Source organism: Nelusetta ayraudi, unplaced genomic scaffold, assembly GCF_046127955.1.
Source record: "Nelusetta ayraudi isolate G7.1 ecotype Tasmania unplaced genomic scaffold, CSIRO-AGI_Nayr_v1 ptg000042l, whole genome shotgun sequence".
In the NCBI taxonomy this organism is placed as follows: Eukaryota; Metazoa; Chordata; class Actinopteri; order Tetraodontiformes; family Monacanthidae; genus Nelusetta; species Nelusetta ayraudi.
Genome location: NW_027466092.1, coordinates 1,497,226 through 1,524,762, shown reverse-complemented (window position 1 = coordinate 1,524,762; position 27,537 = coordinate 1,497,226). Strand labels below are relative to the sequence as shown.

Genomic DNA, 27,537 nt, shown 5'->3' with positions numbered 1-27,537 from the left:
TGAAAATCCTTCCAGTCAAAGCAAAACGAACTGGATTTCTGCAGTGAAGTCTTGAACTCAGAGGTGAAATGTTTGGTATGAGCCTGTCCCCATTTCTCAGTGTGTGTTTCATACTTGACTCACTGCTGGATGTGACTTCCTCTCCACTCTGGTTCAGTTGTTGTCAAGAACAGCTGACTTACTCCACCTGTTACTGGCTGTGAGGCCACTACCAGAGTTTCAACAGACCCAGTGAATCACATGCTTGCAGTGGAAACTGAAAACATTTTTAGTTTCTGAAAACCAGTCAAACCATTGAGGCACATGATGGAATTATCGACTTATGTTTAAAGTGTGAATGTTTCCCGCCCCCGGGGTGAGTGAAAGAACTAGCCGCCGTAAGCTAAAGCATGCTAACCGTCTGGAACTCATTCAAGTCATCGTCTCCTTATAATCTGGGTCTTTGCAAATAAAGATGCAGTTTATTCGTTTAATACCATTTACTGTGGGCGTCTGGAGTTTCCAGAATTGGCCATAACCATCTTCTCCTCCAACCCATGAAGCCTTCATGTGGTCACACGGCCCTCTAAGAATGTTCCAGAGGAGCTGCTGAATGTGTCAACGAGCCACGTTAAACTTGACATTTCCAGAATCTTGTTCAGTTCCAGGTTTACGCCAGCGGCTAAAGCACAAAAACAAAACACATTGCTCCACCAAAAGTTTCCCTATAGCTTCTTCCTCTCTGTGGAGTTTCCTCACATCAGCAACCTTCAGCATATATACATATACATATCACACACGCACACTGACGCCCCTTTTCAGTTTCTCATCATGACACATCTTCTACATGGAAATATTCTAGCAAAATCTATTATTATATTAAATATATATACTCAAGTTTTAATGAAAGTGAAAATTGTGTGGAACACTTCAAAATGATCTACTGGCAGGGGGAAGGTCTAAAATAAATGTACATGTTTTTGATGGACAAAGCCACTAAAATAATTATTTGGCTAATTATAATATTTACACAAAGACCAGATCACTAAAATGGAGGTACCTCATTAACCCGCGGAATTACACACACCGGGCCTTTAAAATCAAAACGTTGACTTGATTTGACAAATGTCCACATGAAGCAGCTGTCTTTCACTGTTTGTCTAGGAACCCATCAAAGACATGATGAGAAAGGCTAATACAAATAAATCCAGCTGTCTCCTGCTACGTGACTTATGGCTCATTCATGAATAAGTGAGGTCTTAATGCATTCTGTGTATCTTATGGGCTGCTGTGTTTCCACAGCAGTCGCTGAGAATTTGAGAGCCACAAATGAGAAACAGCACTTGTGCGTCGCCCATGTAAGAGGAGAGGAAGCGCGGACAATGAGAATCTTTGTCGGGTGGCTAGAGAAGAGGCTGTTTGCAAGTCTCCAAGGCCCTCTGAATCAGTCATGTACAATGTTGCGCAAAAGTAAAGCGCACAACAAACACACTGTTCATCCAGTCGCACGCTGCTGCACCTCTAGACGTTCTGTTCTGGAGACTCAAGCTCCAGGCTCAAATGTACGTAGGCTGCAGTTTATGACACAAAGACGTATTTGAACTGCAAAGTAAGGGAATGCAAGCGTTTTCTTGGCTCTGTGATGCTGTTCTTGACAGTCTTTACATATTTATATTTGAGGATTCATGTTTCGCATGTTTGCTGAGCAGCGTAGTGAGTTAACACTGACTTAATGAAGCAGGGTGTGATGGGAATTACCCCAGCAGAGGAGAAGATGGAGAAAAGGTCAGACGTTTGACATGGAAAGTTCTGTTGAAGTGATTACATGTGTTGGTCTTATTAGATGGTCATGGAAATGTGAAAGGCTCAGAAAAACAAATAAATAAAAATACAAAGAGTGACAGGAATTTCTTTCCAAACATGATGACAAACCCTTGGATAACAGGCCACATGTTTGCCTGTATATCACTGTGAATGCATCAGGCCAACGAGTGAACAAGCAACAGAGCTTGTGCGCTATGAAATGCATTTAATGTTGTTTTCATGAAAATCCAGTGGCAGCAATTGCAAGAAAGTAATCCCACATCAAAATTTCATGTCTGATTTATGTTTTATCTTTTTGATCTGAAAATTGTCAGACTGCTTTTTCTTGTTGTTACAACTTCGCTGACATTGTTGTCCGACCAGAAATTAGCTCACAATGTTGTCAGAAACAAACAAGAGGTATGTGCGTTTAGCCCTGCTCCTCGCCTTTCAGGCGACCTGGCTTCGTGAATTCCAGGTCAGCTGTGGAGGAAGATCTGAAGAATCCAACTTGAAGGATGAATGGCCCATCAGAGATAAAGACACTGACTATCTGAAAACATTTCAACTGGGTAGCAAAACAGACTGGATTTCAGATTTTACACACTGCCCCCATTTGTCGCTAAAACTCATTTGTAAAAACTGCTGAGTACATGAAGAACTGTGCATACATGTTGTTTTTTCATATTCTCTTGAGTGACCAACTGGTAACTTTAGTTCTTCTCTGAAGAAAACTGACATAGCGTATTGAAATCGTGAACACAGCCTAATGTGAGAAATGTTTGGCATGAGTGCCATATCCCAGTATGTGTGTGTGTGTGTGTGTGTTTCATACTTGAGTCAGTGCTGGATTTGACTCCCTCTCCACCCTTAGCTCAGTTGCTGTCGTGAACAGCTGACTGACTCCACCTGCTACTTGCTGTGAAGGCGCCAGATTCTGGACGGACCCAGTGAATCGCGTCCAGATTTAAAACTGAAGGTTCAATATAATTTCCTTTTATTCACATACAGTACCTTCAGGAGTTTGGGACAAGTTACATTCAAAAATATCAAAAAGGAAATGTCAACGGGGAAGGGATTTGGGGAGGGGGGCTCGGCACACAGAAATGCACAGGGATGTACAGTACTTAGGCATGTGTTTAAAAACCTATCAGCAAATATTAGATCTGCACACATTTATAGACTAGAAATAACAGCAGAGTAACCAAAATGTCATGATACAAGCGTAATTCCACTTCTGAACACTAGGGCTGAGCTATTTACATCGGTTCCAAGGGTGTAGTTCCTTTCAACCAATCAGGTTCAACCATTTGTTTATACATAACATGTACACTTTGACTTTTTAGGGGGAACACCCCTGACATCACTCAATCCACTTGTCATTTAAAAGCATTCTACTTTTAGCATAAATAAGACAGTTACAAAAATATACCTCACTTCAAACGGAGCCATAAGCGAGAAGGAAGAGCGCCCACGGCGCCAGTGAAATCAAAAGACCAAAAACAAAACGACATGGTGATGGAAAACAGGCTAAAAGAATGTGTCGGAATTGAAAGGAAGCTGCATCTTAATAGGAATGTTTGAGGTTTGAGGTCGTGAAAAGCCGGCCGATGGTTGTGGTGACGTGGGCGGGTCTCAGCAGAGGGTGGGGCGGTGGGCGCAGTTCCCTGGCGTTAGTTTCACTTTGAAGTCGCCTCTGACAGTTTGGTTGAGATTAGTTATAAAGTATCAGCGTTGCAGACAAAGCTCGGTGTTAAAAATATCAGGTCTGTGGTGGATTAGTGGTACATTCACAGGTAAAACTCCATCATAATAATGCTCAGGGTGTGTGTGTGTGTGCGCGCGCGCGTATGTTGCTCTTCCTCCTGAGTATTAGAAGACTAGAAACCAAGCTACTTCTTCTTGGCGTTGACGCTCTTGCAGACCCAATTCATGCCCTCCTGAAAGAAACCAAAGTACAGAGAATACGACAAGAGTGAGGAGTCTCCATTGTGACATGACGTAAATTAGCTACATGATAAATATGGTGCACACGTTTTACTTCAACCCGAGAACGGGACAGTGAGGGACAGCTGCAGCAGGCTGACACACACCTGGATGCCCTCCCCGGTGAGGGCGGAGCACGACTGGATCTGCCAGATGCGGTCGCGGATGGTGTGCAGGTTGAGACCCTCGGCGATCTCGGAGGCCGGCGCGGCCGTCAGCAGGTCCTGCTTGTTTGCAAAGATGAGCACGGGAACACCGCTCAGCTTCTCCTCTTCCAGCAGCTCAGCCAGCTCCTGACAAACCCACACACAAACATCTCGGAGTCAGAGAACAACTGCGAGGGCCATATGTGAAAACCATCTCATCCGATGTCACGGGAACATTCCGAAGATAAGCCCAGCTGTATCCCTGCCTAGCAGTTGTAAAAACATTTTGCTCGTTTAAGAGTTAGTGACATTTAATAGAGATGTAGGTACAAATGATCACACTTTGTCAAATTAAGGCTTAAAGAAATGAATCTTGTTTCAATCAAAAAACAGAGGTATTTACTGCAGAGGATGTGCTGCCAAAGCACAGTACATACCTGGCCTGTTTCCTCAAACCTCTTCCTGTCAGCGCTGTCAATGACATAAATCTGAAACAACAACAAAAGTCACATTCCTCAGTGCAGGCTGACAACACGAAGCTGCAGCATCACAACTCTGTCCATCAACTCACCAGCACATCCGTGTTCTCAAAGTAGTTTCTCCAGTACGGCCTGATCTTCCTCTGGCCTCCGATGTCCCACACGTTCAGTTTAAAACCCTGAGACTGGACGCTCTTGATGTTGAAGCCCTGATAGACACAGAACGCAGTATCTGGTTTAAACTGCAAGTTAGAGATACCCTCTGGTCAGGTGTGTGGCCGTGTCCTCCTCACCTGTGTGGGGGTGATGTGGCTGATGTCCTCAGAAGCCAGCTGTTTCAGCAGCGTGGTCTTACCGCCGTTGTCCAGACCCAGCAGCAGTATCCGTACCTCTTGGTCCGGGGTGCTCTTTAGCTTGCGCAGGATGGAAAGCAATCCCTGCCACGAAAAATAAAACGACAAAATTAAAAACAACATCAAACAAAAAACAGCAACAAGCTGGCGTGGTGTTGCCATGCAGGCAGTCGGATGCTGCTAACCCTCTTCCACACTGACTCCCCGCGAACAGGCCGTAAATAAAGCCCTTCTATTGGAGGGGAGAAAAAAACCCCCGCTCCAACACAATGGAAACATTAAATGCAAGACATGATCAGTACTATAAATTGCACATCGTTGTTTACTGTTGTTCATATCGCCCTCTCTGAATGAAGAGGCCGGAAGAAATCCGCTATTTGAACTAAACACAGTGAGCATGCTAGGCTAATCTCTCCTAGTAAAAAAAAGAGACGGAGCAACAGGCGAGCTTTAGCGGTTCCGTTTCATTTTAATCATGTGGGGGGCTTATAGCTATAATCGGCGGGGTCTTTACACGCAACTTCACTCAAGAGACGCGGCTCAACGCCAGTATTCACCGACTTGTGGCCACAAGTTCGAAATTAAAGGCTAGTTTTTGCGACAAATTGCACTCACCATCTTGTTGCCTTCTCTCCTGGAGACGCCGTCGAGGGTTACTAAGGGGAGTGACGTCAGACGTAGAGTTACGCACACACGGCGCCTCGAAGGGGCGGGGGGGATGCTGGTGGCCAACTGGGCTAAATCAAGTGTTTGCAAATTGCATTAACTCCGTGTTATTTTCCATAAACGTTACACACGCCTTTGGGTAGTTGTAAAATGCATGTCACCATCCATTGACGGAGCACAGCGAGCCTCGCGCTGACGAAACATGTAGTGGGAGACTATTTAACTGGCTAGCTAGCTAGTTAGTTAGCACAATAGTTTCACCAAGTTTTACTCTCATCGGAAATTCGGTCGTGGAACAGACCCGATATCGTATATGTTTGTTTTCTTTGGCGTTGGTTGACATGTGTGTGACATTAGGGTTGACGGGTTTACTCGGGCTAACAGCGACAAAAGGACCGCGTTTGGTTTTCGCCGGTTCACAACGCAGGGGAGCTGCCCTGGCTCGTGATTGGAGGAGGCCTTTCCACGTGACCATGCCTCGAGCGTGCCACACGAGCACATTTTGATTACCTGTCAGGTTAGGTTCGCTCCGCGGGGACGTGGGGGAGATCTATCAAAGGTACGTGTCTGGTGTTTTTGTCACTCTGAACGGCAATCTGACGTGTCGGTGTCGGTGCTTCGACCCGCGGTTTGCTGCTTCTCTGCCTGACTCGTCCGAGCAGCTGCTAACTCGAGCTGCGAGGTTGCATCATTTCGCGCTGACATTTCTTCAGTTCACTCTTTTTTTTTCTCCCCTCCGCAGGGTTGAACCCAGCTCTCCACAATCTCACTGTCTGTTTTAGTGTAATACACTGCTTGAATACGCACATTAACCTTTTACAACAACGTGCACAACTCAGCCACGAACTGATGTGATCTTCCATATATCTGTTCCAGATGATCATTTTTCCAGATATATTCAGATGTTTATTGTGCTCTGGCCTGCAGATCCAGTTTGTTCAGTCTTCAAATATCTTCCAGGTCGCAACTTTGCCTATTTGTGCAAGTGAGCAACACTTGTTATTTTCGTAAATGATTAGTTGGTTATAAGTGACCTTCTTGTCCTCGATTTACATAATTTGTGTGTTTTGTTTTGTTGTACAGAAGAAAAATACAGATATGACAGCCGTGAGCTGTCAGAATTGACAATAAGCAAATGAAAAACCTAATGATTACATTTAAGAGGTGGAGGAAAGATGGGCATTCGCCTTTTTTGTGTAAAATAATGATAATAATAAAACAGCTGCTGTTTACACTGTTTGCATTGTCATATTTCATATACTACTGTGCAGATCACTAAGTTATATTCCGCAAAAAGTAATCACAGTTCAAAGATTAAAGAAACTTTCAAAACCACAGAGAGATCAGACCACCATTAATTTCATTTCATGTTCTTTACGAGTTTACTTGGAGAATAAAGATGCAAAGCAGTCGCTCACGGTGAAGGTCGGCACATGTTGAGTGTTGCCCATGAGGTCCTGCAGGCCTTCACCTACTTTCCAATCAAACAGTCCAGCTGCAGCCGGACTGAACCTCCAGTGACAACTGATAGTCGTCTCCTTGAACGCCCCTTTATTTACAGAAGGTTAACCCTCACTGGTCAGGTCAGTGCTGCAGGAATTCAGAGCAGACACACTGGACAACATGCATGACGACCCACTGTGGGGTACTTGAGTATTTTCGCTTGTGGTCAGCAGGTTCTGGTTTTTCTAGTTCGGTAATTGAGGCAGCATGCTGAAGCTGCAGAAATCACCAAACGATCAGCCATGGAACCATTAGCAGGACTTTAGACAGTAATTCCACAGACAATTTGGCCTTTTAGAAGTTCAGGGGTTCTTCTGAGTGTTGTCTGGAGTCTTAAAAACATTAATTAAGGTTCTTACTCAAGTACTAAGGTACTTACTCTTACACAGTATTATCTGAACATGAAATTAGACAAAGAAACACTGCTTTGCACATAAGAAATGAGGCCAAACCAAACTTTGGGATGATTTGAATGATTTCCCAGAACTAAACAGGGCTGGTTTATAATTAAAACGTGTGTTCTGTTTTGTACAACCTAAAAGCAAACACACCCACACGTACACAGCTGTTACAGTACAAAGGTCAGAAGGTCTGGTGTGTGGTGACCTGGACTTAAATCATGTTAATGTTACCAGATTGTGGCTCAAAGCATCTGTGACTGGTCAGGATGTTCCAGCCTGACGGTGTCTCTTAATGTCTACTCCCTGATTTTCTCTTGAATGCATAAAGCTTCCTGAAAACCACCACGATGGCTTTGAGCTCGTTCGACATCGACGCTCCACGATGGGATCAGTCCACATTCATGGGGCGGCTAAAACACTTCTTTAACGTCACTGACTGGCGGACGGTGGCCTTGTCGAACTCACGGCTGGACGAGGCCAAAGCCTTGGTGGAAAGCTGCAGGTGAATTCTCACAAAATGCTCCCAATACCTTGAATTACGTCTTGGTCTTCACCTTGCAAACCTTCTCAATGTGTAACCTGAAGACATTTTCTTCATCCACAAATACTTATAGTACCATTTCAAACATTAACAGACCAAAGTTACCAGCTAACTTTCCTGATTGACAGTGTATAAACTGCCACTGTTCGGATTCACATGAACTTGCCGTCTGTGAGCGTACATAGATATGCACATTAGCTGAGCCTAATTTACAAAACTCTCTTGTGTGTCTTATTACAAAGAGCAAGTAGTTCCTATGCCTTGTGTTCTTCTCCAACACTTGTTTTATCTGTTCCATGTGAATTAGGTGCTGCCCTCTCTGCACAGAATAAACTGTTGCACCTTTTAAAATTGTGTCTTTTATTCTACACTGTGACTCTCTATAGCTGCTCTTCGACATGTGCTGCAGATCCTGATCTCAGTGGGTTTTATCTGGTCTAATCAAGGTTGAATAATAAAGAGTGGTGTGGAAGGAGACACCTGGTGGAGTCCCCTTTCCCCCCAATAAAGTTAGCGGAAGGTTTCCTCTCTGCTGACAGAGTGTGTGCCCTAGTGGGACATTTCCAGCTTGTGCTAACATGTTTCTTGTGGCTGCTGCCCTGCAGGGCGGGCTCTGTCCCTCCCGGCACCACGGAGGAGCAGCTGCACTACGCCAAGAAGCTGTACGACTCGGCCTTCCACCCGGACACGGGGGATCGCATGAACCTGATCGGGCGCATGTCTTTCCAGGTCCCCGGAGGGATGGCCATCACCGGCTTCATGCTGCAGTTCTACAGGTTCTACAGCCAGATTACAGTATCCTGGAAATCACATCCTGACGTGTTGCTGCAGGGTTTCCATGAAGCTTCTGCTCTGTTTCAGGACAGTTCCTGCTGTGGTCTTCTGGCAGTGGGTCAATCAGTCCTTCAACGCTCTGGTCAACTACACCAACCGGAACGCCGCCTCCCCCATTACCCCCAAGTAAGACTTGAGCCTCACATGGACGCCGATAATCCTCTAGCTTCTTTCAGAATTTCTTCTGATTATGTAATTTACTCCCACCCAACCCCCCTTTGCCCACTGTGTAGTTTTCATGTTCTTCAAAAGGGTTTTATGTTAACATTGAATCAGCAGTTCTGATGGAGAACTTATCTGAAATTCATGACAATCAGCATAAAGGCTGCAGCAGCACAAGGATGAAAGAGTTCAGTTCTGCAGGACAAATGGCCAGTTTTTAGTAACTGATTTGATTCTTCCTTTAACTACAGTTGGTCAGTGTTTAACTTCTCATTGTGCGCCAAGTCAGAGGTCCATCACCACTGTTTTATACTGATAATTAGAGTTTCTGTCCTGTCAAACACAGTTCTAGAAATCACCGTTTTGTCAATGTCACAAAGGGCGCTGATGACACCTCTCCCTGGTTAGTGACCACACCCACTGTCGGGTCTTGGCTCCACCCACTGCAACAGTCTTGTTTTTTTTTTAACTCCTTTCCAAAATGTGGAAATTCCAGTAAAGTGTCAGTTTTGGCTGGAGGCTAAATGTGTGCAGCTTCTGTGTGCAAGAATTTTGCATGAAATTTATCGTGATCCGACGCTGCTCCGCTGGAGTCCAGAATGACAAAATAGAGATGTGAGATTGGGCAGAATACGGCAGCGTCAACTACATCAACAGAGCTGTGTGGAAGGGAACTCAGTCTGGTCTCCTGTAAAGATCCACTGAGCCAGTGTCCCTGTCAGCGGCATTGTGTTAAAAACCACTTGTGCTGTACCTTCCAGGCAAATTGGCGTGGCCTACATCACAGCAACCAGCACGGCATTGGCCACAGCCGTGGGACTCAACCTCTACACTAAGGTACAAGTGCTGCTGTGTTTCCTGTTGCCTTCAGGAACCCGCTCTGAAAATAATGATAATCACCAACAAGTGAAAAGTGCAGGATGAAATTCATCTTGTACTTTTCTTCTTCAGGGGATTTAAATGCATAGATAGACAGATAGATAGATGTATAGTTTGCAAGGTTTTAAAATCTGTGGGGTGATAACTGAATGAAAATGTGTAAAACAAATTAATTGTGATCTAGTAATCAGAAGTAATCTGTCCTGTTTAAAAACAGGACTTAACCCCTAAACCCTTTTTTTCCTGCTCCTGCAGAAAGCCCCGCCCCTCGTGGCTCGATGGGTCCCCTTCGTAGCGGTGGCGTCCGCCAACTGTGTGAACATTCCTATGATGAGGCAACAGTAAGTCCTTGTGTTTGTACTTATAGTGGCTGTTGGAGGCAGGATTTCTGCCGAGCAGTGCCCAGTTTTCAGCGGCGAGGTGCACAAAGGTCCAACTATCCCACCTGGTAATGAGCCGGCTGCCCCGCTGCTGCCCCACTGGGTGTCAGCTGTAGGAGTGGGAATCCTGATGCCTGATGAGTCCATCCACTTTTGTTTATAAAGCGCTATATCACCGCCACAGGTGTCTTGAAAACTCCCCATTGGGAAGAAACCTGGAGCAGATCCGGGATCTGCTGCATGGGTTTAGTTATCTCGACCATTCACTGGGTGTATAATACAACTAGCTGTATGATGATAGTGTTGAACAGGCACAACATCACTGACTTTGCAGCAAACAGGTTGTCCAGGTGGTGTAATTACGGCCATTTTTAAAGGCTGAAAGGTCTGAATATTATTGAGTAGATCTTCTGTTGCTCTCATCATCAAAGTCCCTCATTTTGAAAGCCACATGTTCAAACATCAAGAAATAACGGTCTCACGTGGCGATTGACGCTGATAGTTTTCCTTCTATCCTTTCCAGGGAAATCCTGAATGGCATTGCAGTGACGGACGAGAACGGCAACAAGCTGGGCAACTCCACGGTCGGCTGCCAGGAGAACGCTCAGATCAGAACACGGGCATTTCTCCAGTTAGCTTCTGGCTAATGAGCTCTGTGTGTGTTTGTCTCTGTGGCAGCGAGCGGCAGCGAAGGGCATCTCTCAGGTGGTCATCTCCCGAATCACCATGGCTGCACCAGGAATGAGTGAGTAAACATCACGCTGCGCTCTTCAAACGGTCCTTTGGCAACACTAACTTCTCCCTCTGCCCTCCCCCTCTCCCACCCTCCTCCCCCTGGTCAGTCATCCTGCCCATCATCATGCAGAGGCTGGAAAAATACAAGTTCATGCAGAGGATTACGTATCTGCACGGACCGATCCAAGTGATGCTGGTGGGAGTGTTGTAAGTAGAGAGGAGAGCAACTGAGGGGTTCTGAGCCGATCTGATCTCCACAGAGGATCCACCACGCTCATAAAAAAAACCCACTCATCTTCTCTGTGTCCTTTGTCTTCACAGTTTGGTCTTCATGGTGCCGGCAGCCTGCTCCCTGTTTCCGCAGAGATGGTAAAAACAAAAAAGCTTAGACTTTTATATGAGGCATTTGTCACCCAATCACATGTTCCAGTTATCACAGTTAGAAACACAAACTACAGGAAGAAAACTATCTAAGAATAGAGAAATAGTCAAAGTACTATTGTAAAATACCACAATATCTAAGAAGATGTTATAATAAAATCATTCAGTATGGATTGATACCTCTTCAGTTAATGACCACACCCTCAGCAAGGTGTTGGCTCCACCCCCAGAGGGCGCCTTCATGTGTCAGAACACGTGTCTTTCACTTCAGTCATTTTTGCTCAATCCTTGAAGGCTGACAGCGATCCATCGAACAGCCGTTACGACCTTGTGTACGGCCCTCCTGCACTTTATGAGTCACGCTGTTTACACTTCTATATTCCACTGTTTGTCTATTTCCTGTTTTCACTGACTGTGACGTGTGCCGCTACCTTGGCCAGGTCACCCTCGTAAAAAGAGAACCCATCTTGATCTCAGTGGAGTTTTTTTTTTTTTTTTTTTTACATATCTGGTTTAATAATGGTTAATAATTAAAGTAAAGGTCCAACAAAGCAGTTTTAGCTGGGGGTTGTAAACACAGGGCCAATTATGATGTTTTCTGGATGTTTAATTCGTTAGTAGATGATTAATGTGACAACGCTGATGTTTCTCCTCTGCAGTCCAGGATTAAAGATCTAAGGATACAGCAGAATTTCACAAACCTCTCAGCAGAAACTTGTTTAACAATGAAAGACATGTTCCTGCTCTGGTCTGTTCTCAGCCTCTCTCTCTCTCTCTCTCTCTCTGTCTCTCTCTCTCTCCCCCCCTCTGTGTGTTGTGCTGCAGCTCCATGGCCGTGTCCAAGCTGGAGCCGGAGCTCAGAGACTCTATTGTGTCTCAGTACGGAGACGCTGTGCAACGTGTCTACTTCAACAAAGGCCTCTGAGGCTGCAGACGCCGATTAGCCTTATCTCTTAGTCGCACACGGATCAAATACATGAGCGGCTCATGTAAGAGGTCATAGTTTTCTAATTATTAGTCTCAATTAAATTCCTTTTTTTTTTTCGTGAGCTCTCTGTCCTAACAGTGGAGCTCTCTGGCTCTGATGATTGGTGTCAGTGTTTAGGGAAATCTCTGTCTTTGGTTTCGAAGCTTCCTGTTTCTTTTTCCTGACTTGGACACACAGACGCTGCAGCGTGCTGAGAAGAAACCAAATGTCGTCATCTTAGGATGAGTGCTTTATCTGCGGCAGATTGCAGTTTGTCCTTCATGGTGTGCTTGTGTCTCTGTGAAAACGGTTCTGCCAAAAACCCTCTTGACAATCTGTGCCTTCAACTAAGTGTAGCAGGAAAAAACAACGTAGCTAGTTTTTTTTTCCTCCTCGAAAAACAATATTACAGTTTCTATGATAACAGAAAATACCTCTGTGCATGATTTGACAGCCTGGTAAGATAAAGATGGAGGACACTGCCCTCTTCTGTAGGAAAGAAGGCAGATGACGACGAGTTGGTATGATTCATTTCCACAGATGTGCTAGTCAGATGATGCACCATCACAGGCTCTTGCCAACAACTCTCAGTGCGAAAAAGAATTAAAAAAAATAAATAAATATGTGACATTAAGTGGTTTTTAACAGCTGTGTGATTTGTTTTCATGCAACATTTTAGAGTAAGACAAAACTCTGAACAGCACTTCAGAAAATTCAAATATCTTAAAACTGCATTTTGAGGTATGATCACCACATTGAAGGGCTATTTCTCCAGTATTGCTAAAAAGAGCCACACCTTATTGCTTCAGTTGCATAAGTTTATATCTTCTCGATGTGGAAAAAAATGTTAAGATGAGGACTCAGGCACGTGCTGCATGAGTGGCTCATCTTCATATTTTTATGCCTGGCTGTTTTTGGTCTCAGAAGAGGAAACATGAACTACTGTTAGCAAAAAGGCCCAAAACACATTCACATTTGGTTGTGTTCTTTTGAGGCTGATTGAGTATGAAACAGTCAAAATATTTCACTAGTTTTGGGAGGCATTTAAAAAGATGTTATTAGTGATGCGCGCATCAAATTAAAAACAAACCTGCTTTTTTAAAAGTATGCTTCTTTTTTTCTTTTTTACATTTGCCATGTTGTCATTTTGAATAATCACAAATGTGTAAACATCTGTAAATTTGTCGATTTTATGTCGACATTTTATTCTCGTCATTTATTACTTGTTTACCTCATTTTAAAGCGAATTTCCCAGAGTTAATCTCATCTGTCTTCCTCCCTTGGCTTCGGTAACGCCTGCGCCTCAGACGCAGGGCTCGTCTGTGCTCCACACCTTCAGAGTCAATTGACTTGATCGATTGACTTATTCTGTTGAGATACAACTAAGCCTCACTTTATAGCATGCAGGTGCGACCATCTCTATCCTTGCATCTGTCCATTCCCAGCTATCTCATTCTACACGAAGGCGACTACCTCCTCCAAGTTTGTTTTTTCCTTCTAAACAGACGTACAGTTCGACACAGTCTTTTCAATGTCCGAATAATTATCACCACAGTGTTTGCGTGCTAAAAGAGCAGGGGGTTTCCTACTACTAAACCCACATTTCTAAGTACAAACTCACAAATTGTTCCACAGAAGTCAAGTTGTCGAGTGAGGAAGGTGTGCGAATGCAATACGTTGATTATCATTAATCTCAAAATTTCTCTACTGAAAACTTAATTTACGTCCGAGTTTATTGACGAAATGTTGTCTCTTTTTTTTTTTTACGTCGACTATATACACGAAATGCCAATTTAAAATTCGAAGCTTAAACTAAAAAGAATATCCTTCCTTCCTGTAATATTCTTTTCTCTACTTATCACCCTAATCTTCTTTCGAGCTCCGAGATACGAGACCAACGTGCTAATTTTGCTTTGTGTCTCACGGTTAGTAGAGGTGAACTTGGAGGCTGATTTCTTTTTCTTTTTTTGTGTTTGCCCAGACAGAGGCCGCGACGCCCCCTGCTGGTTGATAGGGCTGGGAGGTGGAGAGGAGGAGGAGCCGCCGCACGGAGACGTCTATAAAAACCGCCTCGATCCCGGAGAAGGAAAACAGTCTTACAGACAGACAGGCTGACAGACGGACTGAGGGACCGACGACAGCGACAGACAGCCAGACAGACAGACAGCCAGCCAGCCAGCCAGCCAGCACGCCGCCGAAGCTCACCTCCAGCCCGGTGCGCAGCTGCTGTTGACGTCGCCTGTCGAGGAGGGAGGCGGAGAAGGAGGAGAGGAGAGGAGGGGGCCGCCACACTGCACCGCATCTGCGCAGATAACAGCGGAGGGCGGAAACCAATTAAACCGCTGCCTCCTCGGCGTCTGGCTGTCTGTTTGTTTGTTTGCTGTTTTGCGTGAGGCGGAGAATCAGAAGAAGAAGAAGAAGAGGAGGAGGACGAAGAAAACAAACAACAAAATGCCTTCTTGCGTGAACGGCATCATGGGCGCGCTCGCGCTGCTGCTGCTCTTGTGGCGCGCGGACGAGCTGGCGGAAGCGTGCAGCTGCGCCCCGGTACACCCGCAACAGGCGTTCTGCAACGCCGACGTAGGTGAGCGGACCAGCGGTGCTGTTGTTGTTTGGGTGTTTGTTTGTTGTCGCAGGACCTGATTCTGCTGCTGCCGCTGCCGCTGCTGCTGCTGTTGAGCTACGTCAGGCCGCCGCTGCTGCTGCTGCTGCTCGGCCGGCTCCCGGTGAGCCCTCAGCGGGCTGCAGGAGGCTCCTGGCTGCCTGGAGGAGGCTGGTTGGAGGACGGAAGGAATGTTCTACCGTCATGGCCCCGGCGGCAGACACGCAGATTGCCATTGTCCCTGACCACCTTTTAAAAATACCAACAAAAAATTGTGAAAATATATTGTCCTAGAATGGGCGTGATGAAGCTGTGACCTCATGAAATAACAGTTAGACGTCACAGGAGGGCGTTCACCAGCTGTCGAGTAGAAAGGAACTTTGCCTTCATCACCTTCTGCTGTGATCTGATCGTCCACGTTTGATGATGATGAAACATCCCCGTTCCCCTGCCGGAGGGCCGCACTGTGTGCCTGCAGCGTCAGTGGCTGGTGCTGGTGCTGGTGCTGTTGCTGGTGCAGGACAGCGCAGCAGAAGCTCCAGGACCATCGGAGCACACTAGGAGCTCAGTGTTTACCAGGCAGGGCAACGTGGCACCGGAGACAAGGAGGGGAAGGAATAGAGAGAGGAGGACAAGAGATGGGGAGAAGTGTTGGGGAGGGGGAGCGCTGGATATAAAACACACACACACGTACACACACGTACACACACTGAAACAAAATGTCACACAGCGAGCTCTCCTCCTTTTTCTCCTCCTTCTTCACCTCCTCCTCCTCATTTCACTGTTTCTTGCTGCTGCTGTGGGTGGTGCAGTGAGGAATTACAGGAATGCTGCTGGGGTTTTCCCAGCTTTTGCTCCGGTGCAATGTTGGGATACACACTAGCACACGGACTCACACAAATGCATGCACACTTTCTCTCTCTCTCTCTCTCTCTCTCTCACACATGCACAAGCTGTGCGTGACATCTGGCCGTCAGTTGAAGGTGCTTTATGAGGGAAAAGTCTGGGGGGAAAAAAATCACATTAGCAGCTTTTTCTCCACAGATGAGAAACACGCTCCATCTTTTCTTCCCTCTTCTGTCTATTGACTCACCCGTTTGCGTGTGTGTGTGTGTTTGTGGCGAGATGTGCATGCTTTCATAACGTCCTGCTGCAACACGCAATCCTGTGTTTGCAGGTGTGACTCCGCTGAGCCGACTGCACAGTCAAACAGGGTGTGTGTGTGTGTGTGTGTGTGTGTGTGTGTGTGTGTTTGGGGTTGGTCAGCACCATGTTTATTAAAGGGTGTGTGTGAGTCAACGCACCTTTTTGTTCACTGTGAGAACGAGAAGGGAGGGAAAGATGGCTCAAAAACCACAAATCAGCAGCGACAGAGGTGTGCGTTACTGTCAGGCATTGACCCCCGGGTGGCGCTGAGCACAAAATCCTGACTCATGGGGATTTTTTTTTTTTAAAGCTGTCCAGGTGTGGCAAGAAGGAGGAGGAGGAAGAGGAAGATGGAACATTTTTGGAATCCTTTGGATTTATCTCATGGGTCCATCTGGTAGACAAGGCCAGAAGAAGTGGTTTAGCTGAAAGACTTCCTATTGGCCCGTTAGCTGGATGTCAGTGGTCATCCGCTGCTGTGTCTTACCGAACGCTGTCAAGAGCCAAGAGTTGGGTACAGTACAAATCTGTCAATGGATGACATGAATTAATGGAAAAAGACTCCAGGCTGTCCCGGCTTCTTCTCGGTGTTGAATTGTTGTCCGCATCTGATGAAGCTGCTGCAGCTGCTGCTGCTGTATCCACGATGACGCAGGTGACGTTGATGCGGTTGCATCCTGGTTTTTGTAACAGGTGAAATAAAGTGGATCGGTTGAGGAATCCAAAGATGGGCTGAAAGCTCTTCAGACGGGAGTTTGGCCCAGATGGATCCTTCAAATGTAGCTTTTTCTACAAGCAGTTTGCTGTAAAACTGAGTATTACCTGAAAACAAACAGAGTTGTCTTTCTGTAAGACAGAAGGTTTCTTCACCTGATGGATACTTTTAGCCACTTCCTGTTGCACAACGGCCTGCAGGCTCCCTCGTCATATTTGTGTATATATATATATATATGTATGTATCAGGACTGACAGCCATTTTTATATATAATATAACCAATGTAATATTCAAAAATAACTCAGTTACTGCCCCTCACACTGCAGTATTGTTGTTGTTATTGTTGCTGCTGCTGCTGCTGTTGTTGCTACTGAGCTGCCTTCTCTCTTGCTATATGTGTGTGTGTGTGTACGTGTGTGTGTACGCGTGTGCGTGTACATGATGTCGCCCCACAGCCTTCATATGTGGTTGCATTACTTTTAAATAGCTTTTGTTGAATACGGGAAGTTTGATCTTATTTTTTTTTTCCATTTAAAAGAATGCCCACGTAGGTGCGGACGCTTCGGGCTGCTCTTCAGTTGAGAACAGACTTTGACTGACATGAAAGCAACAACTGCCGCAATGACTTTGTCACCACTTATGTGGCCACACGCGCACTCGATTGCACATCCCACGGTGGGATGTGCAGTCGAGTGTGTGTGTGTGTGTGTGCTGGGATGTGCAATCTAGTGTGTGTGCGTGCGTGTGTTTGTGTGCGTGCGTCACTATTGGCCTTTTGATGGCAGATGATGCACCAGGTTTGGCGCCACAGACCAGAGACACATCCAGCCGAGTCATGCACCTTGCTAAACATTTACACACACACACACACACACAAGGCATTGCATATGCAGGAACAAACATCCTTCTTCTCTTTATAAATCGTCCTTCCACAAGAGGGGAACTTCCCCGGCTGGTCGGCCGGCCCTGTCTGACTGCCTTGTGGTCGCCCTGTGTCGGCGTTCAACAACACGACGGCCGCTGACTGTACACCACCGTCTCCCTTTCTGGAAACGCTGACGGTGTTTTCCTCCTTGAAATAAGGTTTGAGTTATTGTCCAACCTTGTGATGGAGAACATGGAGAACCTCACTGACTCTCTTCGTAGGATTGCTTCTGCTGCGAGATAAAAGCCTTCAAGTTGGCGTTCCTATAAACGGGTGGTTTTCAAAAAGACTTCACACTTAAGTAGAGTATGGATACTCGTGTAAAAAGTAAAAGTACTGAATCAACTCCTTTACTCAAGTAAAAGTGAGAAAGTACAGTTCCAGAAATGTACTTGCCATTAATGTAACGATACAGTCATTGATCATTTTGTAAAAAGTTGTGACAGAATAATCTAGACTGAACTGACCAGAGTTCATTTTGCACAGCTTTGCTGCTGTCAGCACAACCAAACTGGAATCATTTATTTTTCATTATTTTATTTTTCTCTGTACTAAATACATACTGTACAGCGACCCCAAAGCCCAGGTAAAATATCATTCACTTCTATATTGAACTACACAGCAGCAGAGTTCAAATAGCCCCGCTTCCAGCAACAACTAGGAGTAATAATAAGTGAATGACTCGAACAGAATATTTGTTTACAAATGTAGGAAGTAAAAGTCATCAGGAAAAAAAAATACTCAAATAAAGTATAGATACCTGACAAATCTGCTTAAGTACGGTAACAAAGGATTTGTACTTCATTACTTCCCACCTCTCCCACCAATTGTAACAAGCAGAATGACAGCCTTGCCACCATCAACAATGCGCCCTCTGCTGGCCTGCTGCAGGACTGGATAACGTTGGTTGCCTGCCCAGCAGCCTTTTGGCCTGCAGAGTCCTGTTTTGTTTTGGATTGTTTTTTTTGTGTGTGTGTGTGTGTGTGTGTGTGTGTGTGTGTGTGTGTGTGTGTGTGTGTGTGTGTGTGTGTGTGTGTGTTCATCCATTTGCATCAGCTTCTTTCGCATAGTTCTAAGTGGCTATTAAAGGTTTAGAGGGGTGTGTTTTTTGTTTTCAGTTGGCCACAGTTCAGACTCGGTGCTCCACCCTGTTTACTTGCAACCCTGCACCCTCAAATTGTATTTGGCCTCCACACACCACTAACACCCACACCCTGGTACTGTGATCCTGTAATGTGTGCTCCCAATTAAACCGCCAGACTAACACATCACCGTGGTGTGTGTGTGCGTGTGTGTTCGTGTGTGTGCGTGAGACCTCTGGAGGATGGATTGCATTGTGCTACTCCTCTCTGTGAGCCACACCAGTCGAGGCGGCAGTTTTGTGGTGGCTGGAGTCGGATTCGAATTAGAAGAAGAAGAAGAAGAAGAAGAAGAAGAAGTGGACAGTCATGCGGTGATGTGAGCAGAGGGGCTCTGAGGATGTGGTTTGTGCTTTGTGTATTGATGGAGATGTGCATTGGAAAACATTGCGTAGTGCCGCTTACGCGCATGCAGAAGCCATTAGATGATGTCCCGTCCTGGTTGGGACGGAGACGTGCCGCCAGTCCAAATGTGGGTCAGCCAGTGGTTTATGGACTGGGGCCTTCTGATTGGCTGCTGGGGAATCTCGGGGGGGTTACATGGTTAAAGCATCACGCCATGTGGTGGCGGCTGGGATGTCCAGAATTTGTAATTATATAATTACACATTTTGCTCAGTGTTATATTTATACCACAGGTATCACGCAGAACGCCACCCACTGGACAGAAAAAATCAGTAAATCCTAGTATTTATTTACTTTTAAACAGAAATGGTTGAGGGTACATTTAGACTTGATTAGCATTGATGTAAAACAATCAAAGCTGCTGTAAAATGAAGAATCGGCACAATAAATACCAGGATGTTTGTCAGTTCATTTTGTTTCTCATTTTTTTTCTTTCTTGACTATATCTCAGCCGTCAAGGCCGGTTAGGAACAGCCAGGTGAAGAAACAAAATTTTGCAATGAGTCCGTTGTAAAACAGGAGGCCGCAGATCTCCTCCTGAGGGCCACGTCCTGCTTCTGATGGCGGGTCGTCGGTCGGCTGGTCAGGAAACAGGAGCGGAAAAATTGAGAGGAATGCAGGAGAGTGGTATCCAGGTGTGTGTGTGTGTGTGTGTGTGTGTGTGTGTGTGTGTGTGTGTGTGTGTGTGTGTGTGTGTGTGTGTGTGTGTGTGTGTGTGTGTGTGTGTGTGTGTGTGTGTGTGTGTTCGCGCGCGCGCACACGTGTGCGCTCGCTCTCTGGCTGCAGCTGCACAGTTGCATGACCCTCAGAGACGGAGAGGAACCAAAATGCAGAAGTTTGTTTTTGAGGAAATTAGGCTCTTTTTTTTTTCCACTGTTGTGTTTAAAAAAATAACTTTGTGTTTCATCGGCGCCGTCTACCACAGCATTTTCATCGACTCTAAAAATAACAATCTAACAACTGATTGTCAGATGAATTGGTGAGCAAGCATCAAAAGAGGGATGAGGAGCGCCTCCTACTGGTGTGGTTGAGAAGCCAAACGCAGGCTAGCTGCTTGTTACTTTGTTCGTTTAGAAAATTAAAGTTTTTGAGTCAAGTTGAGTTTTTTTTTTTTTTGCTCAGTGGAGGATTAATTGTTTGGAGAATTTAGAAATAATGAGTGACCTTTTCAATAATAATTGCATTGAAAATGTTTGAGTATTTAATAATGTTGTGGGTGGTTGGTCCAGGTCGTTGAAGGTCAGACAGGTGCTTAGAGAGATAGTTTGTTAAAAAATAATTTTAGAGGCTGTTCTCTTTATGGATTCCGTGATTCTCTGGTTCTTCTCTCTTTATCGGGAGTCAGAGGAACAGATGAGGTTGTGAGTGACGCAGCGATAAGAGAAGTGTGGCGCTAAACTGCAGGAGAGCCCGAGCCTCCAGATTTCTGTCTGTCTGTCTGAGCCATGAAGGGATTCCAAGAGCTGGGAGCTTGTGTAATCAGTGTGTCACCCTTTCCTGTATTTGCTGTGTTGTTGTTGTTGTTGTTGTTTTTTCCTCCCTCTTCCTCACATTTTCCAGTCTGCACTAAACAGCACAGCACCATTAACAGGCTGCACACGGCTGCTGCTGCTGCTTCCTTGGCCAGCCAGTCGCTGCTTTATGTGTCTGGAAAGCTCAAACCTTTTATTTATTTATTTATTTATTTATTTATTTATTCCACTGGCTGCTGTTGCTCCCTCAGCAGCGGATGTGAAGGCTGGTTTGGCTCCAGAATGTTGGGAACCTGCTCCTCGTTAGACTTGAGGAGAAATAAATGTTGCTGGTGTGGCCCGTACCACACCAAAAATAACTGCTTTTGATGTTGGACCATGTGGCCTGATGTAGCCCAGTGGTGTAGGATATGTGACACGCTGTATAACCACTAGAAAAGGTTCAGAATTACCGCACAACCACTAAAAACTGCGCAAAGATACGTATCAGTTTAGTTTAAAATAATGTTTTATGTTCTGATCTGTTTGAGAGGCAGTCATTGCTTCAAGTGCCGCTGTAGAGACCTTTCTACTCTTGATTGCTGAAGTGTGTCAATTCATTAATTACTCTTAATTTTTTTCTTTATTTTAACAAATTTGTCTTGTGACTGCTGTTTATCAGTTCATTAAAGTCCAGCTGTGAATGACTGTTATATATCTGGTGTTGCTTACAATACATTTACATTTGGACAATACATAATTGGTCTTTCATGATCTCACTTACCGTATATGTGGATGCTGGATACTTCACGCATTACTGAGCAGGATGGTGCTCCTTGCTTTGTGTTGTTTTGAAGCAGCTGCTGCCGGACAGATGTGTACGAGGCTGGGAGGGGGGAAAAAAAATTATCATCATTAGAATAAACTAGACTACACCACTATTGTAGCCCACACTCACTCACCCTTCGACTCACCCCACCCCTCTTTTCTTCTCTCCAACAGTGATCCGAGCAAAGGTGGTGGGAGAACGGGAGGTGGACGCTGGGAACGACATCTACGGGAACCCCATCAAGAGGATCCAGTATGAGGTCAAACAGATCAAGGTGGGAGAGCGGACCACTGTGTCAGTGGAAGAGGGAGCCGGGGGGGCACACAGTGTTTGATGGTGACTGACCTCCTCCTCGCTGCGACTCTCCTCCCAGATGTTCAAGGGGCCCAACCAGGACATCGAGGCCGTCTTCACCGCGCCTGTGTCCGCCGTCTGCGGGGTCACCCTGGACGCCAGCGGCAAGAAGGAGTACCTGATCTCAGGTATAGACTGACTCCTCCTCCTCCTCCTGTTCCTCCCTCACCTCCTCCTACCTCCCAGGAAGTCGCCTTCTCATGCTAAAATAAAATAAGCTGAGCTAAGCTAAAAGCTTAGCTGAGCTAAACCTCGTCACAGGATACGACGCAGGCAGTTGGCAACGGACGGCAGAGGTGGCAAAAGTATCAGTATACAGTATTCAGAAGTACTCATTCAACTCCATTACTCAAGTTCTCACAGTGTCTCAAATGTACTCGTGTCAAAGGTATAAAAAAAAAAACTGCAAAAAGTTAAAAGTTGTGATCAAATAATCTGGACGGAACTGACCAGAGGTCTTAATGAGCATCTTGATCATTTTTAACAGCTTTGCTACTCTCTCAGTACAGTTTTTTGTTTGTTTTTATCTACAGCACAACCAAACTTTAATGGTATTTTCTACATGCTTATTTTTCCTCTGTACCAAAAACGTACTGAACAGTGACCCCAAAGCCGAGGTACTCTAAATAATCTCCCTCTAAAATATCATCCACTTTAATATTGAACTACACATCAGCTACGTTTTGTTGAAATAGCTCCGCTTCAAGCAACAACAACACCAACTATGTTAATAAGTCAATTACTTTGAACAGAATTTGTATCTTTTTAAAGATTTTTGAACACAAAAGTAACCTACGTGTTTTTCAAATTCAAGGCGTAGAAAGTACAGATATTTGTGTACAAATGTAGGGAGTAAAAGTAAAAAGTTGTCGGGAAAGAAATACTCCATTAAAAATACCTGATACTTGAAAAACCTACTTAAGTACTGTAACAAAGTAATTGTACTTTGTTACTTCCCACCACTTACAGGATCCGGTCTGCAGCCACGGCAGACGGATGTGTCCGCAAACACTCTGCCCTTAATTACACAGTCGTAGCCGGAGGAACTGCTGAAGCCAGCTGTTCCCGTCTCTCCGGTTAACTTTTCCTGCAGCCTGGGGCGCCCCGTTTTTTTGTTTCTCCCCTCTGGTTCAAAAGGCCAAACAGCTGGATGAGTCAGAGTGAAACATGAGTCACCGCCGCTGCCGCCACCGTCTGCAAGGAAGAGCTGAACATGTTGAGAGCTGCTCTGCAGACAGACAGAGAGTTGGAAGAACATATTGTCCGAGATTTAGCTCAGATCAGACGCCCAGAAAAACAACAAACTCACTCAAGCGTGAAAGTCAACGTTTTTCTGTAGGACTAAAAAAAACGCTAAATAGTCGGTTAATAAATGCGTTACATTTAAACTTGACATTGGCGGCCGCGTCCGTCAGTCTGTGTGTGTCACCTCAGGCTTCTGTTGGGCCACACAACAGTGTGTCAGAATCAATGTTGGGTCTGCAGAGGCACCAGCAGCTGGACACCAGATAGCTGTTGGTGGTGGTGGTGGTGGTGGTGGTGGCGGCGGCGGCGGTAGCGGAGATGAACACCAGCAGTGGCCTTCCTGACTGCTGCAGAAGCACCTGCTGACCAGCAGAGGGCCTCAGAGCTCTGCACCAGTTCAAAACATAAAGAAGGTCTCCTGAAGTCTGGCTTAGGTTCCTCCTGCTGGACCTCCTCCTGCTGGACCTCCTCCTGCTAACCAGCTTGTCGTCACTGTGTCTGAGGCCGAATGCTGCATCGCGCTACCTGAGCTGCAACCAGTGTGCGAAAGAGGCCCACGGGAGTTCAACCCAACCGATTAACCCAATTTAGTGACCATTATTGATATATATAACACAAATGGTCAAAATAAATTATTATATTTATATTAACATGAAGATCACCCTGCCCTGCGATGAACTGGCGACTTGTCCAGGGTGTCACCCTGCCTTCGCGTTATGGCAGCTGGGATAGGCTCCAGCAGACCCCCGTGACCCTGAGCTCGGGAAGAAGCGGGTACGGAAATGAAATGAATGAAGATCACCCTGTCTAATATTCAACTTTTAAAAATATTATTCACAAAAAGAAAAAAGGTTGAGACCTCGTGGAAGAATGAATAAAAGGAGATGTTATTGGCTTGGATACAAAAAAAAGCTACAAAGTTGCATCCATTAAATATTGTAAGGTAATTATAGGCCTCCTGCATGTTAAGGAAATTTAGATTGGTATTGAGTAACATTCAGGGGCATCCTGAATATTGCTGATTATTTCACACACTGGCTGCAACCAATCACAATAAAAGCATCCTGAGACGGTTTCCTGTTATCAGAGGTGTCAGGGTGGTCGCAGGCTCAGCTGTGGGTGTTTTTCTTCAGGGTCAGATGGACTCACAGCACCGACCCGTTTGAGATCATTTTTCACATCACAGATCAGCTCATTTTATTCCCAGTCGGCCTCACGTCACAGTCAAGTCCCGGCAGCAACCTGCACGCCGTCTACGTGCACCGTCCTCTTCTGCCCGAGGTGTTATTTTTCTGTGCCATCACAACATCCTCTCTGTCTCAGGCAAAGCCGAGGCCGGCGGCGCCGCCATGCAGGTGACCCTGTGTGACTACATCATGCCCTGGGACTTCCTGAGCAGCACCCAGAAGAAGGGTCTCAGCCAGCGCTACCAGATGGGCTGCGAGTGCAAGGTGAGCTGGCGAAGCCCAGACCAGCGGAGATTCACTGCAGCTGCAGGGACCCCTCCTCTTCCTCCTCCTTCTCCTTCTCTTCCTCTTTTTCTTCTTCTCCTTCTTCTTCCTCTCCCTCTCCTCCTCTTCCTTTTCCTCCTCTTCCTCTTCTTCTTCCTTCTCTTCCTCCTCTTCCTCTTTTCCTTCCTCTCCCTCTCCTCCTTTTCCTCCTCTTCCTCTTCTTCCTCTTCCTCCTCTTCCTCTCCACACAGATATTGAGAAGTCAGGCGTGTTGGGACACTTACTGAGTCACTGCCGCATGCATTTATTATTACAATTTTCTGTGGACTTTACATGACTACAGTAATTTTTCTTCGTAATTTAATATTTTTTTATTTATTCAGTATTTATTTAGTAGTTCAAATTAAGCGAAGCATGTCTGAAGTGCTGTGCCTTTTGGGGGAAGTATTTCTTTAAAATACATGCACACACACACGAACACAATGATGTGTCTTTGATAACTTTCTAGAAAGGTCACAGTTGTACAGGTAGAATGTGGTAAAATGTTGTAGTTATACAGTCTCCTGCAGTTCTCAGGCATTTTAACTAAAACTGTCCTTTGGGCTCCTCCCCAGCCAATCATCTGCCTCTGTCTAACCTTTGCTCTGTATCCTCTCCTCTCTCACTCACTTAGTCACTAGACTAAAAATCAATCAAACAATATTTCTCGGTTGTATATTTCTAAGAGTTGTGTTAATGCCGGGTTTTTCAGCTTTGATGGAGGTGGATGATTGTTTTCAAAATAACTGAAGGATGTTTTGGAGTTTTGGATGGAGGCTGAAAACCATGTGTTACTGTCGACATGTACAATCAGTACTAAATACTCCCAACAACTTCTTGTTCTGTGTGTGTGTGTGTGTGTGTGTGTGTGTGTGTGTGTGTGTGTGTGTGTGTGTGTGTGTGTGTGTGTGTGTGTGTGTAGATCATGCGCTGCCCCTCCCTGCCCTGTGAGATCTCCTCTCCAGATGAGTGTCTGTGGACCGACCTAATGATCGACAAGCAGGTGTACGGCCTCCAGGCCAACCACTACGCCTGCATCAAGAGGGCAGACGACTCCTGCTCCTGGTACCGCGGCGTCTCCTCACCCAAGAAGGAGTTCCTGGACGGCGGCGATCCTTAAACCCAGCGGGCTCGTCTGACAAAGGAACACACAGAATTCATTGAGATTCACAAATTCATTTGTTTTTAAAAAGGGAATAATGATAATCTGATGTAGAATTTGCCTGTCTGTCGGTCTGAAAACGGTGCTCAGCCTCTCTCCTCTGTGTGTGTGTGTGTGTGTGTGTGTGTGTGTGTGTGTGTGTGTGTGTGTGTGTGTGTGTGTGTGTGTGTGTGTGTGTGTGTGTGTGTGTGTGTGTCGTCCGTAACCCTCCGAGAGGCTCAGCGCTCATTCTGAGACTCGGCACCAATTTTAAAAAATAAACCAGCAGCATCGTGAGACATAGACTGGTCGAGTGATGGCATAACTTCCTCCTGAGGCTGGCGTCAGAAGGATGAAACGGCCCCTCCCACCCCTGAATCACGATCATTGGTTCTTGACCTGGTTCCTCTTCATTGTTACTCCAAAGTCAAATTCCAAGTGTCCTTTTCTTTATGTGTTTGTCTCCCTCCGTCTGGTGACTGAACTATCGGTTACTGACTGGTGACTATTGGTTACTGCTTCTCTCCACCTTCTTCGCCAGGAGCTTGTTTGGCCACGTGTTTTGCACGCCCACAATGCGCTTTTTCTTGGAAAAAACAAACATGAGTCATCTTGCATGGCTGATCTCTCTCTCTCTGTCTCTGGTTTTGTTGGGCGACAATTTAAACCTTGATGTATGTGTATTTTTTTGTTGTTGTTGCCTTTTAACTAACTAAAGCCTGCAACCATCACGGGCCTCACTGGACCAGTCTATGCATGAAGGCTTGCGCTCAAAATTTGAAAAAAAATAAAACTCATGGGATCCAAACAATCCAAAATATTTGACATTCCCTCCTGAGGGATGTAGCTGTACAGTACCTATGCATATACTTTTGTTGTAATTTGATGACTATCATTTATTGCGTTAGAACCTAGATTTGCACTTTCGTGAGGACGAGTTCCAGTCTAAGACGAGAGCCTGAGGACTCGGACCGAGAACCCCACCCCGCCCCATGCAACCCCCTCCTACTCCCACAGGTGCTTCCAGTGTTTCCAGTAGTCTGTACTCATAGACGCATGCTCCTTATCTAGCCAGAGAACCGCTCCAGCAGCGACGCAACAACGACTGAGTGAGTGGGAATCTTTCGATAACGGCTGGTTGTCCACTTCAGGGTGAGAACCAGCAACCTGTCAGGTGTTGATAGTTCACTTGGTGACTAACAAGGTCTTGACCTGCTTCCCGGTGGCTTCCGCTCATCTTTTCCGCTACTTCCTGTTACACATGAAAGCTTCATCGCTGTCGTAGAGAGCGAGTTTACGGCACTGTGTCATACACCTTTAACAGCAGTAACATTCTATATATGACTATGAGTATTAGAGGCATAATTTAAAAGTAAACTCCTATTTGTTTCTCCTTTCTTATGTATTTTTTTTTTAGTGTTTTTATTCTACCTGACACGACTCTTTCTCGGGTGTGTCTTCACTGTCTGATGTCTGTAGCTGTAGTGTCGAGCTGAGAGGGTCCTCTTGCGCTGGAGCACCGTGAGAGTGAGAGACAAAGAGAGAGATTGAGCCTTTTCTGTGGGGGAGAGGTGTGGAGAAATATGAAATCGATAACTTGTGTGAATAAAGGATTGTGCATGTGTCTGATGCTTTGCGCAAGTCCAGGCAAAGGACTAAATATTCAGTATTATAAAAATAAAAAACACATGTTTGAAAGAATAAATGGTGCCTCTGTTACTTTTTTTCTCAGTATTATAAAGGCAACACATAAAGTAGAGTTTAGATATTTGATTAAATATACACTACAAAAACAAACCTAAGATGCAACTTACGAAGTGGCCAGCAGAGGTACCTATTTCCCAAATGACGCAACATTAACCTTCAGGTTTTTGATCGTGAACCTGAAGGCTAAACAATTG

At 45.5% G+C, this 27,537-nt stretch overlaps 3 protein-coding genes and 1 long non-coding RNA gene across 4 annotated transcripts; 2 read left to right on the top strand and 2 right to left on the bottom strand.

Moving 5' to 3' along the window:
- Positions 1-2,762: 2,762 nt before the first annotated feature.
- arl3b (ADP ribosylation factor like GTPase 3b) lies at positions 2,763-5,504 on the bottom strand. Its single transcript, XM_076033568.1, has 6 exons — positions 5,362-5,504; positions 4,687-4,830; positions 4,486-4,602; positions 4,352-4,402; positions 3,876-4,061; positions 2,763-3,722 (listed from the first exon to the last, which is right to left on the bottom strand). The coding sequence occupies exons 1-6, from the start codon at positions 5,362-5,364 to the stop codon at positions 3,675-3,677; spliced, it is 549 nt and encodes a 182-aa protein (XP_075889683.1). The 5' UTR covers positions 5,365-5,504; the 3' UTR covers positions 2,763-3,674.
- A 2,101-nt stretch (positions 5,505-7,605) lies between these two features.
- sfxn2 (sideroflexin 2) lies at positions 7,606-12,829 on the top strand. The gene is made up of 10 exons (XM_076033565.1): positions 7,606-7,818; positions 8,463-8,633; positions 8,719-8,817; positions 9,615-9,690; positions 9,988-10,073; positions 10,636-10,696; positions 10,791-10,857; positions 10,955-11,054; positions 11,169-11,216; positions 12,054-12,829. The coding sequence occupies exons 1-10, from the start codon at positions 7,664-7,666 to the stop codon at positions 12,151-12,153; spliced, it is 963 nt and encodes a 320-aa protein (XP_075889680.1). The 5' UTR covers positions 7,606-7,663; the 3' UTR covers positions 12,154-12,829.
- A 1,374-nt stretch (positions 12,830-14,203) lies between these two features.
- timp2a (TIMP metallopeptidase inhibitor 2a) lies at positions 14,204-26,682 on the top strand. Its single transcript, XM_076033566.1, has 5 exons — positions 14,204-14,779; positions 21,580-21,680; positions 21,780-21,888; positions 24,329-24,456; positions 25,418-26,682. The coding sequence occupies exons 1-5, from the start codon at positions 14,647-14,649 to the stop codon at positions 25,613-25,615; spliced, it is 669 nt and encodes a 222-aa protein (XP_075889681.1). The 5' UTR covers positions 14,204-14,646; the 3' UTR covers positions 25,616-26,682.
- LOC142893218 (uncharacterized) lies at positions 18,528-21,683 on the bottom strand. Its single transcript, XR_012927662.1, has 3 exons — positions 21,552-21,683; positions 21,362-21,463; positions 18,528-19,705 (listed from the first exon to the last, which is right to left on the bottom strand). It is a non-coding gene; the product is annotated as an uncharacterized LOC142893218 (long non-coding RNA).
- Positions 26,683-27,537: the final 855 nt, after the last annotated feature.